Below are 16438 nucleotides of genomic sequence, written 5' to 3'. Positions count from 1 at the left end.
AAAAAAAAAAAAAAAAAAAAAAAAAAAAATGTTTGACTAATACATTATTATATTAGCTGCTGTAATTTGATTGCTGTTGTTGTAAAATTACATTTGTTTATTTTTATTCCAAATTCAATTTGGCGAGGACATTATCGAAAAATCCGTAGGAGCCTAAAACCGTAAAAACCGAAAGTCATTTACGTAGCGTTACTAGGCTCCATATCTGTAAGAAGCTCTCTCTGAAGCTGATCATTAAAGCGCTTTTCAAGCAGAGGTGGTTGTCATTAAGGGAACCGTAGATGTTTTGTCTCAAATGCAGCCTCTTTCAAGGAGAACTCGCTCGTTTGAAAGGAGTGTCTGACCTTACCACCGATAGCATCAAGTTATTTTATTAGTTATCACACTCTCCACTCAATACCATTCATCTTGCCGCAGTGGTAGTTCTCCTTCCCTAAAGACGTGCACGCGGTAAGGCTAAAAATTTTGTCTTAAACTAACTGTCAATGTTTAATGAAGGAAAGTGAGATGGAAACAACTAAGCACTTTCGCCTTCTTTGCAATATTGAAGTTGAAGCCTTTTCAGCTTTTCAACACCTAAAAATCTTTATTATGCGTTTGCTGCAAATTAACTAGTCAAAAATTACGGAAAGTCGATGTTATAGAAAGAGGAAACAAATAATTTACACTCGATCCATAAGAGGTGTTGAGAACCCTTGCTAGACTTACTTTTATGTTTACTGAGGTGAATTGACAACTCGCATGGGAAAATCGTATGAAAAATTCGAGACCCTTAAGGGGCTATACCAGTATGACACTTTCAAAACAAACACATTTTTTTATTTGCTTTTTCGATAGCTTATATTTCCATAAATATCCTGTGGAATCGGGAAGACCGTTTCTTCATTAGTTTTTGGGTGACAGCGTTCTAAAGAGCAACCGCTCGGGGGTGCAAACATATATAAATGAAACTTTAAACGCGTTTTTCTCGAAACGACATTTTGCTGGCGTCGTAAACAAGAAATTGACAGATCGACTTCAAATTAAAACTGAGTATTTTTGAATACATTTACAATGACCTACGACCTTTGTGATTGGTTGAAAATTGTCACTTTGGCTTTAAAAAAAGGCCAATTACCTGAAAACCGTTTTTTTTTTTTTAATTACGCCATTTGTTAATTTTCGATATTTTTTAAAGATCGTAGGTCATTGTATAAGAAACATCTTTATGTTTAATAAACTTTTCAAATTTTTTTGTTTCACCTACTCATTCGTCCGGAATCATGCCAGCAGTTGGGGCACTTTTTTTTGGCTCCTACGAAGACACCGTTATTTTTTAACATTTTTGTAAAACAAAAACAAACATAAAATATAGCTGAAAATATACTTTATTACATTCCAAGAAGTTCGAAATATTCAATCGTGTATTTTCTTTAAACAAAAATTACTTAGGAAATAGAAAATTTAAAAATGTCGTGATACATTAGAAAAATAATTGACATATTGAGATGAATAAAATCACTTCTCCTTACAATCGAATAAGAATACCGAAAAGGTTATATTAACATCCGATAAAAAGCATAAGGCGCAAGATATGACGAGATAATTCATTATAATTAAATAATGAAATCACACTAACAATGCGAGAACTACACACAACAAATTGCGATTCCGCAAACAAGCACGTTTTACCTTCAGACCGCTCAGCTAAAAAATTCTGATAAAAGATAACACAGAAGCTTGAGTAAGCAGCTTCACAAACATAGTCACACACAAACACGTACACAGCATTTGCTCAATGAGAGCTTACAGTGATTCAATGGATTGCTTCGTTTGACACGTGCGACGCATTCACAATAGATGGCATTGTGTCTGTGAGCGCAGCCACCCAACACTGCCAGAGTAAAAGTACCGCTGGCGTTCTAACTTCTATGTGAGTAGGTGACATCTACATATACACACACGTCATGTAGTAGGCGTAAAGTAAGGTCTTACTAGCATTACTATCTCTGTGTGTGTTTGTGGTTATAGCAAAGCAAGAAAGGAAGCAACAGCATCAGCACCAACATCGGGGCAGGTGAAGATCATAAAGCTGCGTTTGCGGCTGCGCATTAGTTTGTGCTGTTCTAATGTTTTATAATACTTACTTTACTTAATATTATTAACTTTGTCAATTTCGCTCAGAAACAAACGAGGTGTGTTTCAAAACGGCGGTCAGACACGTTGCTCTAAGTAAGCGTACAGCGTACAGACAGGCAGGCGCGCAGGTATTGCTAAACTTGCTAAAAACGTCTCCACACACAATATTCAAAACCGAGCAACCAATTGAACGCGCCAATAGTTACGAACGCGCAGGCGTAGAACGAAGTGCAGCAAAGTGCTATTGTTGGCTGAGTGCAGTGCAGTGCGTGTAAACAAAATACATTAAAAAAAGTAGTGTTCATAATAATTAAACAAGTGTACCTAACCTTAAAGTGTGCTAAAAATTTTAATAAAAAATTTGAGTTTATGCGAAAAAAAAAAATAAAAAGTTTGGAAGAAAAGCTAAATTATTGTTTGCAATATTGAAATAAGAGAAATAAATTAACTTGTGGGAGCCTAATTACCGTTACGCAATAGTTCACTTGTCTGCTCTTCAATATTGACGAGCCAAAAAATGCTGTTGCGTTTAGTGTCGACATTGCTTGGCGTGGTGGTCGTAAGTTGTTTCTTCGCCCGTCGAGTTTCCGCGCCTTTCGGCACTAAATATATTTATTTTTATTTTGCTTAAAGTTAACGGTACTGATTGGTTACTTACCCAACACAGAGGCTGCCTCGACTCAACGACCTTACGAGTTTGGTTTCTCAATCGAGAAGCAGCAACATCGTCATGAGAAAAAAGGTGCGTATTACAATGGTGGCATGCCAAAGATATGGCGCCACTATTGTTTTGTTGTTGCAATGCGTTGCCTGAGCATACAGCTGTCTTCTATTTCGTTTACTACTTTTTGTTGGGAGTTAACTAGGTGATAGAAAGTTCAGTTACTTAAAATATTAAATTCAAATTAGTTAGATACTTCTAACCTCAAGTACTTGTTTTCTGGACATTATTAACAGTTTCATTATAGATAATTATATTAACTGCTGACATGCAACAAGCAAAGTTTAAAATCACATTCAAAAGTTGGAATAATTCGTACAGTCGAAATTTGGCAAAGATTATTGCCTAACACAGTGCCATAATCTGCGAACCTATTGTTCAGATCGGACCCCTATAACATACAACCGTCCGATAAAAATCATGCTATATATATTTCTCTGCACTTTTATGCCATAAAAAATGTACTTGTGAAAGTATTAGCTGCCGTGCAATCAAAGTTATGGTGCTCTCCTGTTTCGAGGGTCTTACATATGTATATAATAACATATATATAATAATATAGGGTAATTATTGGTTTCCTCACAATAAAAATATTATGACAAGAAAGCTTCAACAACTTAAGGATGATAATATTCACACTTTCTATCAAATAATTAAAATATGTTATTTTTAGTATCACTATTGCATCTACAATTGTTCTCAAATTTTATGTTGAAGACCTCAACCTATGTTGAATACTAATTAAAATGAAAGAAGGGTGAAGCAGTTTTGCACATCGGATACTCTAAATTTTAAATGAACCACGAACATTGTATGTCGCGGGCTAGTGTCTTAAGCCTTTTGTTATATCATTATTAAAAATCGTTTAGTACTATATAAATGAAAAGATCTTACTGGTTGACAGTGGTAAAAGTTTGTTAAGGAAAGGGAGCTACAATCATCTCAACTATTCCTTCTGGATTTCACTTCAAAAATGCCTGGATTTAGGCGCCGCAGACTACACTTCACCCATACAGGTCCAGAAATCGCCTCAGCAGATTTATAATGGGCTCAAGACGCTTTACAGATAAATGGCTCTATTCTAGAAATGTTTCAGGTAGAATTTTCCAATGCACACCCTTTCGACTTCTGTTCCAAAGGAACTTTTTGTTGTATTTTCTCCCTACAAATGTTTTAGCATTTCGCCGGGTAAACTAACATCGACATGCTTTCGAAGTTAACTTTTTTAATCATTTAAAAGTTTTTTGCTGACTAAGAAATAATATTATATGTCTTCTTGGCAACAAAAGTGTACATAAAAATTACAGCTGTTCACATATCTTACTTCAATAGATTGATTTTTACAAAGATAACACAAAAATAAACACAAAGTCATATTGAAATGATGGCTTAAATCATTTCTAGACGCTAATGTAAACTCTCTTGACTACATATATTTATGCATTCCAATAAGCATATATACATATGTATGTATGTATGTGCACGCCTGTGACTACGAATTAGCTAGCAAAAGGCTATTAATAAAAGTGATGATTGTGTAAAGCTTTATGATTTTGGAATATTACCTGGGTGAGCTATGTGCGCTTATATTGATGTTACTCTTAAAAACATGCATTTACATATACATGAAAATAGATAGCCACTCATATATTATATATATTCTATGTACATATGGATTCGTGCACTTGCACTCTTGCAGTTAGATAACCTTTCGATACCAAAGCAAATCATCATTGCGTCTGTCGGTGCAGCAAACAACAATTGTTGCAGTAAACCAAAAAACAACGACATAAGTACATTCATACATACGTATGCATGTGTGCATTTGAAAAGCATCAATCTTCTTATGGCTAAGTATTGTCGGCACCGCTAAGCTTAAAAGACAAACAATAATTCACAGAGATGTCAGCTTGAAAATATTATAAAGACACCAGTTAGTCAATCTCGCTGATTGCTTATGCCTGTGTGTGGGTGTCAAAAACGTGTCCGTGCGGGTATGAGCGCATTCTAAACGCCTCATTATGCTCAGAATAGTGCTGAAAGGTCAGTAAAGGTCAGTGTGTAGAAATGGTATTATGCAACATGGAGGTTGGCGTAATTTATGGAATGACATTTTATAGCTTTTCGAAAACCTTATACAACATGTTGAACTACAATGAACGAGCAAACAAACCGAAGAAATAACGCCATAAGAAAACTGGTTCGATAAAGAACTAAATGCAAATTTTGAAATGATTACCGGTTATTTATAAGACATAGGGGTGACACTATCTCATTGAATTTGTGCATGGCTATTTTACCAAAAAGGACACAGAAGCTTCCAAGTTTTGTGCTTTTATGCACATAATAGCGTAATATTAATAAACGTTTACATGTTTCCCAGATAGATATTTATTTATATATAGTTTCTGGATTGAAAAATGGTATATTTAAGGAAATAAAATAACTTAAGCCATATTAGTTGCTTTCGAAACAAACCAAATTAATGTGAAGAGCAATTATTTGTAAATAAAACTTATATAACTTCAAAAAATTCTTTCTTTGCATCATTTGCAAAATTCTTAGGTGAGATAGAAGTTAAAAATAGAAACTACAAACTTCTATCTTTGACTGTTTAAAAATTAATATTTGAAAAGCATTATGCCTTCGAATGTTCAGCGCAAATAAGAGTTAGAGTATTTCAATTAGTCAATAGTTAAGCTAATATATCTGCTGGCAGCTTAGCTTAAGTGGTTATGGTCAACACTTGTAATAGTACAGGAGACCTAAGCAAGCAAAAGTTGGTAATTTTTTCTGAGAGTAAGGGAAAAATAAGCATTTTATTTGTTTCGTGCCGTTTTAAACATGTGTTTGAGCGTACAAAATATTTTTTCTATAGATTTTGATATTCTGATTCACAATGGGGTCTACTAGGTTACTCTTCGGTATTTTTTTATATGAAATTACGACAGTATTTTTAGGATTTCATACTAGTTGAAAAAAAAGGTAATCTTACTTTCATAAAATTTTTAACAAATTTCCACTAGTAGAATGGCTTAACCCCTTAACATAATTCCAGCAGTCCAAATGACGGAAGTATAGACAGAACTATCAGCAGCTTGGCAGAATTTTGGGCTTTATGTAAACATCACATGTAAAATTTTGACAGTTGACAACCATTGTAGAATCTCCACTTGAAAATAAAACTTCCGTCAAAAGCTGAAAAAATTAAAAACCTGCATACTCTAATGATCACTCCTGAAACTTCCTGCAGTTACATTAAGGGCTTACATGAAGTTACTATCTTGAAATCGTTTTTCTTTTTTTTCTCAATTAAAAAGTTAAATATATTATTAAAAATTTGTGTTATTGCGAAAGCAAGTATTTTATAAAGATTTTGTTTCAAAGGAAAATATAGGGATTGGTTGGAGAAAACACAGTGAACATGTATTTTTGGCAGGCGTTTTTTACAAAAATTTTGTTAAAAATATATTTGCAATTGAAAAGTTCTTTATTCAATACATTATAAATTATATCTCGCAGACCTGTATGGAATTTCAATTAGATTTGTTGATTTGTTTGAAAACATATTGATAACCAACCGTGAAAACACTATTTCGAGAAAAACGCTTTAAATCTTTTGAAGTAGTTATGTAGCCCAACTCGCATTTTTTTAAGGTTTTATCTCTAAAACTATTCTCGGATCAATGTGAGCATTAAACAAATTTTAAAACGAGATAATAAAAAGTTATTATTTTTAGCCGGGAAACCAATATAACCCCTCAAAAACAACTTATTTTATTAAAAATATTCCTTTCCATATAATAATAAGAATAAAACCATAACATTTTCTGCTATAATCATTACACCCAAATTTATATTATTATATGGCTTACTGTTTTAAAAGTGTTCGTGTATTTTTTACCGATTGTACTTAACAATCTAGGTTGATTAATTTTTAAGTATATGTTAGTACGGTAAAACCCTTCTTGGTTAAAATTATTCCGTTTTCTGTTTTTGTCAAGAAGACAAATTTGTCCAACACATTTTTTAAATCATTTTTTATGGATACAATTAATTTCTGTGCAGATGTTTTCTATTTAAGAATGAAATTTACAACTCTTACGCTATTGCTTTTTCTAAAATTCGTCAATGAAACAATGAAACAATCAATACAAAAACATGAACAATTTGCGTACTTATTTGGCTATTCGAATAATTCATGCCTACATATATTAGAATTGAAATTTGCATAAAACCATTTCGTTCCACACAAAAATCCGCAAAACCAGTAAGCATTCCAACACTTGGCGTCCATAGACAAATCGGGTGGTAATGAAACTGACTTGGCTAATTTGAGAGTGTCAATAAATCACCTTTAAATTACCGATTGATTGATAAATTTTATTATTACTGGCGCTTGAAAAATTATCGCTGTGCTAAAGAGCTGTCAATTGGCACTAAGTGAACAATTGAGTTCATGACATAATTTATAATTTAGTGCCAAATAATTGAGTGCAAACAAAGTTAATCTTCTCTCATTTTAATCCGTTTGGTAAAAAAAATTATGTATGTCTGGTTTGATTAAATTTTACTTTGAAATAAAAATAAATTTAGCTCATGCACAACTCATCGCGTTTTCTTTAATTAAATCAAGCCTTTGCGTTTTCAAGACAGCCTTTCATGGCGTATGAGTAAAGTAAATATAAATTTGCGATTGCTCCGCATATAGGTGAAATTATATTGCTATAAATTATTTTTTGTATTATTTTCGAAACCAGTTATTATAGATCTTTCCAGCATACACCGCAATTAGTGAGAATTCAATTAGCAAGTCGCAGAATGCTAGATAACACACCATCATCTTGAGGTGTTGACATTTTTGCTGGTGGAATTTGTGAATATCAAGTAGAAAAAAACTTAAAATCTGGGCATGCGATCAAAAGTGTAGCTGCATTATATTGAAACAGGAGCTTGGGTTGTTTATTTTTAACACCTAAAATTAGCTGCTGACGAAATCGCTACAATTGGATTATCTGCGCCATAACAGTGCCTCAAAAACATATTACAAATATTTTATATTAATGGAATGAACTTTTTATTGTTCAACAATAAAGTAAACACTTTTTGTCATAACTTTTTAAGTAATTGATATGTCACATAGAGCGATTGCCCAATTTATATTGTCGGTCTTTACAGATTTTTAAAAATGACATTAAAATTAATAATTAAGCTATTAATTTTAAAACAGATGCCAAGTGGAACACTTACAAATCAGTTATTGTAATAAATATCCTAATGTCGTTTACCTTTAATTTCTAATAAGATATGTTCAAAAAGAAAGACGGTTCTTTTTTCATACTTTTTTCGTTTTTACGTCTCATATTAATGAGTTCATAACACTTCTAGTAGTTTCTTTCGAGTATAGCTTTGAGTTCTTTTAGTTGCATCTTTCTGGTAAATTTTCGGTTTGGAAAAGGCATTATTTGCTGTAAATGTGGAACATATAACGTTAGCATTTTTTTTTTCTTAATTATTCGAGGCACATTATATTCACACTCCTTATTAACATCAAACTCTTCCGAACAGAAATTCTTATATACTACGCCTAATTAAAACAAGTAACCAATGGCTAAACTCGGGTGCAACCGGACATTTCATACTTTGGAAAATTACTCGGATTAGAGTTAGGGAATAACTTTATATTAAAAAATTGTTGCGAAATAATTCAATATCCATTATCGGATCCAATTACAATCAAATTTGGTGTTTTTAATTAGTAGTTTAATAACTTTACTTTAATATATTGAGTTAATATGCAAAACGTCAACAAAGAACATCGCAATTAAGGCCAACCGGGAGTTTGAAAATCGTTTAATAGGGATATGGGAGACAGATGCTGTATTGGCCCGATGTTATTTATTTTTGTCATTACTATATATTATTATATTAGAAAAAGATTATCTCTGAGTTTTATTAGGTACCTCACATACTATCAACAATATATGAGGAGTAAAATCAATTGAATGTTTCAAAACCTGATATTAGCTAAATTTGGGCTACAATAATATTTCACCAGATTTTATCCAATTTAGGTACAAAGATGTTTCGCTAAGAAAAAAAATCGTCCACTAAATTTAATTAAGATAAATCACATATTGCACGATATATGGGGTATAAAGTCAGCCAAAAGTTTGAACTTTTTTCTGTTACGTATATGGAAGCTAAGAGATATCGAGCCAATCCAGCCCATTTTTGACATACAGACATACTACAAGTATTATAATTTCTTTTTTGTCCCTATTTTTTAATGTATATCTCACCTATTGACCAATGTTTACGGCAAAAAGTCAGCCGCTATGGAACTTGAAAGCGAAGCTATTTCCATAAAAAGGAAAAGAGTTAAATCGTGTAAAGGAAGGCCCATATTAATGGTTTTTACGCAACAGCCAAAATCCTTTATTTATGTGTAATTCGAAGAATATACTGTTGAATTTTCATGGAGAAATATTAAAAAAATATGGCAAAGGAAGAAATTATCTGAATCGTCTCAGAAAAAAGTTGGATTGTGGTGCCACTCATAATTAGGTGCTGGACCGTCGGAAATCAAGAAATCAATATTATATCGTTAGATAATCGCTTTGCTCAGAAGGTGTTTTCGATGTTTTTTTTTTTTTTTTTTTTTGTAACTTTTATGGAAAAACGTGATTTTTTGCAAAAAGCTGATTTAATTTTATTAATGTAAAATGAAAGATATTAACCAATTAAAAACACTCTCCAAATTTAGCATAGAAATAGTATTTGAAAGCAATCGGTGCTGTAGCTTTGAAGTTATAGTGAGCACCGGCGGGACGAGGAGTTGAAGGGAAACCTTTAAAAGTTTTGAAATCTAATATAAAACGTTCATAAGTCATATGTAAACATATTTATAATATGTAATTTGGATATAAGAGAAAAATTTATGTTATTAATTTCATAAGCAAATGGTTTGGCATAACAGTACAAGTATAAACTTTATGCACAACTGTAGAAACTAGATACCCGAATTCGCTAGTCAAGATACACAAAATTTCTCAGCGAAAGTGCTTCTTAACACAATCCATACAAAGTCTTTTATTATGTAATAAATATCAACAGTGTTTCCTAAAATTTACGGCTTCTCTATGTGCGCATTTCCAAAAATCAAGTTGAACAAGGAACAAAAGCACTTTATTTCCAGTGAATAGCAGACTATTGCTAATTAGGCGAAACATCAATACTTTGCAGAGCCGAAATAGTCAGAACACAAAACAAAGTAATAAATGCAAATAATTTGAAAATAATATACATATAAAAAATATGATAACATGTAGCCGTTGAACAAGTTCCATTCCTGTATTTTGAAATTGGAACAATAGACATACTTCTTCATATTGCAAAAGAAAGTGAAATTTCGTATTGAAAAACTATGCAATTCGCTTTGTACCTTGGGGTATGGTATTTTTTATAATCATTCAAGCCGTAATAAGTTATGATAATTTGATAGAGGATACTTAAAAAGATCTGATAAGATTATTTATTACTTCTCTTTTAACTTAAAAAGAAATATCAATTTCTATTTGATTTGAATATTTGGTATTATGTTATTAACGACTTTCGTTTGAAATAAATCAAATATACATTTTTTAAAGGTATAAGCATAAAACAAAATGAAGATTTTTAGCTTGATTTTGATCGTTCATACATTCAACGTTTCTAATGCAGCAGTCGATAACTTGTTATCTTTTGACTTTTGCTTCTGCTGCCAATGGAACTGATCAAGTTCACTTGAGCTTAAAATGTCGAACGGTTTTGTCACTATCCAAGAGATCTTTGAATCTGTCTATCAAGCAGTCAATAACATTTTCCATTTCTTTGGTTTTTAAAGCACATATTTTTCTGGAATCAGCAAACATAGTTGAAATTCATTCAATACTTCTCTAAAAACGAGTATCTTCAAATCATCGAAGATTGTATCCTACAGAGGAATGTACACTGAGTTTAGAATTTTCCCCATTACTTTCTTCTGACTCCGACACTGCTTTATCTTTTGCATTTTTCAGTAGTTTTATCTTTTTTACCAACGTATTTGTTTTCCAAATGAGTTTTGGAAACTAAAAAAGCTGGCATTTGAAAGTGCAACTTGAAAAGGTAGACTTTACTCTAATAGTTGCACAACCCTAAATTTTATTTTAATATATTTTTTAATGCTTCACTAACAAAAATAATACGAACCTGTTCATCTAGATGAGCGTGGCATCGTTATGGGCGAATTTGGTTTCATAACCGCTGACGGCATTTATCACGTGACAGTCTATGCAACTGATGAAGAGGGAAAATTTCGCATATTAGCTATGCGCAGTTATCCCTATGAGGAGAATCCAAGTGAGTATTTACGATTAAGGTGCACACAAAATGTTTAGAAATACAACTACATATATACTTGTGATATTTTCCCAGAGACAATCGAAATGGTGGTGCGGCCGAAGGCTAAGCCGACTACACCAAAAGCCATCGCTCCACCTTCACCTGGCACGACAACGGAGCGCGCCAAACCGAAACCTTTCGAAAAACACAATTTCAGTGTACAAGGTTGTTCCGGCTGTTTTATTAAAAATAACGCACCAACAACAACAAAAAAACCAGAAGATAAAAAATATGACATAAGTCTCCTATCAAAGCCGCTCGCACCAGAAGGAACACCTGTTATTGGTAAGCAAATTGTTTCGCAAGTTTTCCCGCAAGATTTGCCCCAAGTGATACAAGAGGTTCAATTAGTCGAAACAAGATTGAAACAAACAGCCACAAATGTGGTACCCAGGGTAACTGCAGGTATAGGCTCAGCTATTAATTTGGCACTACCAGAGAAGAATACACAACAACAAACAACACAAAAAGTACACACTGCATTCCTGCAACCTCATCTAACAACACCTAAAGTACAGAAAACACCAAATTCACAATCCGCTTCACCACTTTCGGTACAAACAAATAATATAAAGGCTGGCAAGCCAATTGCAGGACTTAGTACAAACACAAACCACCTGAGTCTTTCAGACAATGCGCACACCATCACACGAAACCCTCAACTAACAACAACACAAAAAGCACAGGGCTCAAAACCTACGCAACACAATTTACCACTTGCGACACAAACACAAATCAAACCGTTAGAAACAAATAACATTCCGCAAAATGCTAAAACACCCGCGACACAAACTCAAGCAAAAGTGCCAAAACCTTTTGAAACAGTTAGCGCAAACGCAAACCATTTGCGTCCTGTCATTGCGCCGAACGTAGGAAGTGAGTACACAAAAACAAACTATATATTTAAATACACAGAGTTGCATTTTCATACATTTCGCTACAAAAATACTTTTTATACGGACTTGCTATAATATTGCTACTTTTACAGATTCTGCACCACCTGGTACCACTTTAAATGTCGGAAAAGCAAAGACCTCAACCACCGGCGCATATGCACCACAAGCACCCGGTAAAACCGGCACAAACGGTTAGTGTAGTGAGGAGCACACACAAGTAATCTTCGCTTGCTATAAATTCATTAAATTTTCTATTTCTACAACCGCAGCAGTTCCCAAAGCTCCGAGCAATCAACCCTCTGTCGGCGTTAAGGGTTCAACCAGTAACATTTCAACCCCTAATACTCAAATTACGGTTCCGGCGATCAATGCTGGCAACACTGGCGGCGCAAGTACAGGTATCGGTGGTGCTAGTGGTGGAAGTAGCGGCTTTGGTGGAACCAATAACTTTGACGGAAATAGTGGAAGCGGCGCAGCAAAAGGGGCTGTAGGCAGTAAAGCAGGTAGTGTTGCTGGTTCTGGCAGAGGTGCGCCTGGCAGTAAAGCAGGCAACGCTGAAGGTTTTGCTGGCGGTTCTCCTGGAAATCAAGCTGGCAACGCCGCAGGCTTTGTTGGCGGTTCACCTGGTAGTAAAGCTGCAGGATTTGGCGGCGGCTCGGCTGGTGGTAAAACTGGCAACGCTGCAGGCTTTGTTAGTGGTCTCGCTGGCAGTAAATCTGCCGTGGGCGAAGCGGGGGATTTGTACCGCTTCAAGTATCTGCTTGACTACAATGGTCACCGGGAAACCGGCTCGCATAATGGCAATAAGGAAGGGAGCTTCTACGCCATTGGCGATGACAATGTGGAACGCACCATTGAGTATATCGCGAATGAATTCGGCTACCAGCCGCGTGTGCGTTTCCGTAAATTGGACGCACCTGTGCTAGCGAATGAAAATACGCTGAAAGATTATGAGTTTGTGTGGTTCAAAAAGGCATAAGCGCCATAACGATGATTTCGCTAAATAATTTATAATTACATGTTTTTGTTTAATTTATTTATGCTGAAGTTGCTGTTGCAGCAGCGATCGTATGAGCGGAGTGGCACCAGAAAGAGAGTACTCAATAAATTTAATGAAAAAGATAGCGTATTTCGAATTTTGAAATCGTTTTATTTCCACTCTGATTTTTTATATATTTTTAATTATTTTTGCAGTTTCATTTATTTTATAATTTATTTTGCTTCTTAATCACACTAAAATTTATTTTCCAAATACACTGCAATCAATTGTAATTTGCACATTTATGTTTATTTAACTTTTAAATCTTACTTCTGTATAATAAATGTGAGGAGGTCCTTTAATTTATTTATACACATCGAGATGACTTTAAAATTACATTTTTTATAATAATGAATATTATTAATTTGTAAATACATACAATTAGAGAAATGTTACTGCGAATTGGTACTAATCTTTATTTCATTTCTACATTTGTAGTACTGACCTTTTTACTTCATTTTCATTATTTTATACATTTATTTTGTTTTTGTTTTTGTTTTTGTATATGCAGCTGTCATATTTGATTTGTTTCTTAAATGCAATACGCAGTATTTATGCACAGTAATTAATTAGAATGCAAGTGTTTTTGGATTTAATATTTTTCTTTTTACCGTCAATTGCACATACATTTACACGCACACAAACGTAGATATACATGTTATTTACTGTTATCGGAATTTATTTCATATAATATCATACACCAAGATATGAACAGACATTTAATACACACAGATTTCTTAATACTCTTTCTTTTTTTATTTCTTAAGGACTTATGAGTACCGTTAAACATTAATTTTTAAGTATACATTTGAAGTACATATGTAATATTTTTCTGTTTTTGTTTTTGTTTATGTATGTACTTTTTTGTTTTGTTAAAATCAATAAAATACTTTTTATTTTTACTTATTCATATTTAACTGTACATATTCATCTATCACAGTCCACCATTTTAAGACAAACATGAAATACTGCATACACATATTTTTATTTAACAGCTACACAAGCACACATTTGTAATTAGAATTATGTAAATAGTTAGTTCTTATAAGTTGTTCAACTAAAATAACCACTTTGGTTTGAGAAAAAATTATTTCGAAAATTTTATACAATTTGAATAACCTCAAATTATAAATTGTTATAGTGGCAATCGAACCTCGCACACTTCCTTATGACATCAGTAGGTCTATTTCTGAAATGCTAAGTAGTAGCTGCTTAAAATCCGGAAGAAGAGAAATTCGAAAATTGGCACCGAAAAAGTACAGAAACGAAAAACATCATATCAACATTTGAAAATTAAAGATACCATTTTTATTTCCCAATTTAAAACTATTAACAAGTGAGTTGGGTTTCAGAGGTTCAAAAAAGGGTGTATTTTCATTTTTTTTTTCAATTTATATAATCATATATTTTATTTATGCAATTCAGTATATCCGAGATATATGTATATTCAAACAATATTTTGTGAAACTCGTATTTAAAAATTCCGAAAACTCAGGCGTTACTAAGTGATTTGTGAAAGTGAAATTATCGATGGAGTTAGAAAGTACTCGGAAGTTGAAACAATAACCTGTTTTTTAACAGTTCTTGATGCGATCTACAGATCTAATAAATAAGCCCAACCTTGGTAAGTGGTCGATCAAACAACTAATACGAATCAAATAGAATAGAATATTACTTTTCGATTAAGAAAGAATTTACATCACTAAAGTAAGTTATCCTCAACCTATTTCTGGTCAAATTTAACCTGATGGCTTTGCTTTTGCTTTACGACTTTGTTGACAAAGGAACAAAGCTCAAACCTATCACGTTTGTACGAGGAGTAATGCGATGGGAAGTCAGTGCTGTCAGATCTTCCGCGATGTGAATCTGTGCATCGACGGGAAAGTATTGGAGTAAGGAGATATAATCAAATGACGTCAGTTCACTATTGTCATAAAATTAGGACATAAATTCTCGCAACCTGTTGCAGGTTCGAAAGATCCGGAAAATCTGGAAAAACGCGCCGATCTGGCTACTTTTTGTTTTCTAGAAACTTTGGTTTTCAGAAGGAAATATTTAAAATTGACGGACTCTTTGCTCTGAAAGAAATCGCTATAGGAACATTTATTAATGTTCAGTTCTTATTTTAGTTATTTTCGAAACATTTTTTCTCAACCGTTGGAACGAAGTATCGAAAAAATTGTTAATTTTAATTTCGTAATGGAATCAGAAAATAACAAATAAAATTAATATTTAACATAACTATTTATGTCGTTACATACATACATATTTACACTTTATAATAATAATTCAATTTTTATTTAATTTTAAACTTAAAATTATCTACGGGCAAGTGAATTTATATTTAAAAAGCGTCTTTTACGCTAAAATTTTCTTACAGCTATTGTTTAACTATTCTTCATTAATAAAATAGCACACGAGAAACTGTGCTTATAAATTTCGTTTAATGAAATTAATATTGCTGAAAATACACGAAGCATACATACTTATATTTATTGAAAATGTATGCTAAAATTTACATTCTCAAGGAATTTTATAGTAATTTCCATAGAAAAACAAATTTACAAATTTCATTGTTTCCGGGGTTAATGTTAAAAGTATTCTCAAATACGCCCCAAAGCTGAAGAGTGATGAAAGCATTCGATTCACAAGTAAATGTAATAGTTTCTGATATAACTTTAAATCGGTGTATAATTCAATGATAATGGCGCTAAAGGAGCTTAACGACAAAAGAGGGATGTTTATATAAAGAAAAGTATTTTGCAACAAAATTCATTTAATTTGATTCATTTTTGCCGCATGTGTAGAAACATTTATACATACATCAAAGACTATTAACGTCTTTTGCTTCTTCGTTTTTACCTTATTCTTCTTCTTCTTCTTCTTCTTAACGATAATACTTTCAATGCTCGTATTTTACATATTTCCTTATCCGCTAATCTAAGCATGAACGATTTTGTTTTGTACTCGAAATGAATGTAAAATGGTGTAATGGTATTGGGTCTCCAGTTTGTGATTTATAAATATAATATATAGATACACCCACACACATATGGGGTAAGCGAACTGGGGTTGCTGGTCGGTTAGCAGTGGCTTGCTTGCCATTGTTTCTCCCAATTCCCACTGGTTGGTATGCGAGCGTAAGCATTGTTGTTGCGCACATTTATTGGGACGACGCCTGGCAGGTTGGTCGCGCTGCTCGTCTCATCGTTATGCAAAACTTTCCGCATTGAAATGGCA

The 16438-nt window shown here is 33.2% G+C and overlaps 1 protein-coding gene across 1 annotated transcript; it reads left to right on the top strand.

The window, feature by feature from the left end:
- Positions 1 to 2446: 2446 nt before the first annotated feature.
- On the top strand, positions 2447 to 13295 carry LOC108971668 (protein lethal(3)malignant blood neoplasm 1; the record flags this gene model as incomplete). The annotated part of the gene is given in 6 exon segments (XM_018937904.1): positions 2447 to 2677; positions 2752 to 2860; positions 11084 to 11221; positions 11297 to 11548; positions 12252 to 12350; positions 12429 to 13295. Coding segments are annotated over 6 exon segments (1350 nt in total). The 3' UTR covers positions 13139 to 13295.
- Between the last annotated feature and the right edge of the window lie 3143 nt (positions 13296 to 16438).

Source organism: Bactrocera latifrons, unplaced genomic scaffold, assembly GCF_001853355.1.
Source record: "Bactrocera latifrons isolate USDA-ARS-PBARC rearing strain unplaced genomic scaffold, ASM185335v1 scaffold_35, whole genome shotgun sequence".
Lineage (NCBI taxonomy): Eukaryota > Metazoa > Arthropoda > Insecta > Diptera > Tephritidae > Bactrocera > Bactrocera latifrons.
Note: the sequence above shows the minus strand (reverse complement) of the source record. Positions and strands in the feature narration are given on the sequence as shown.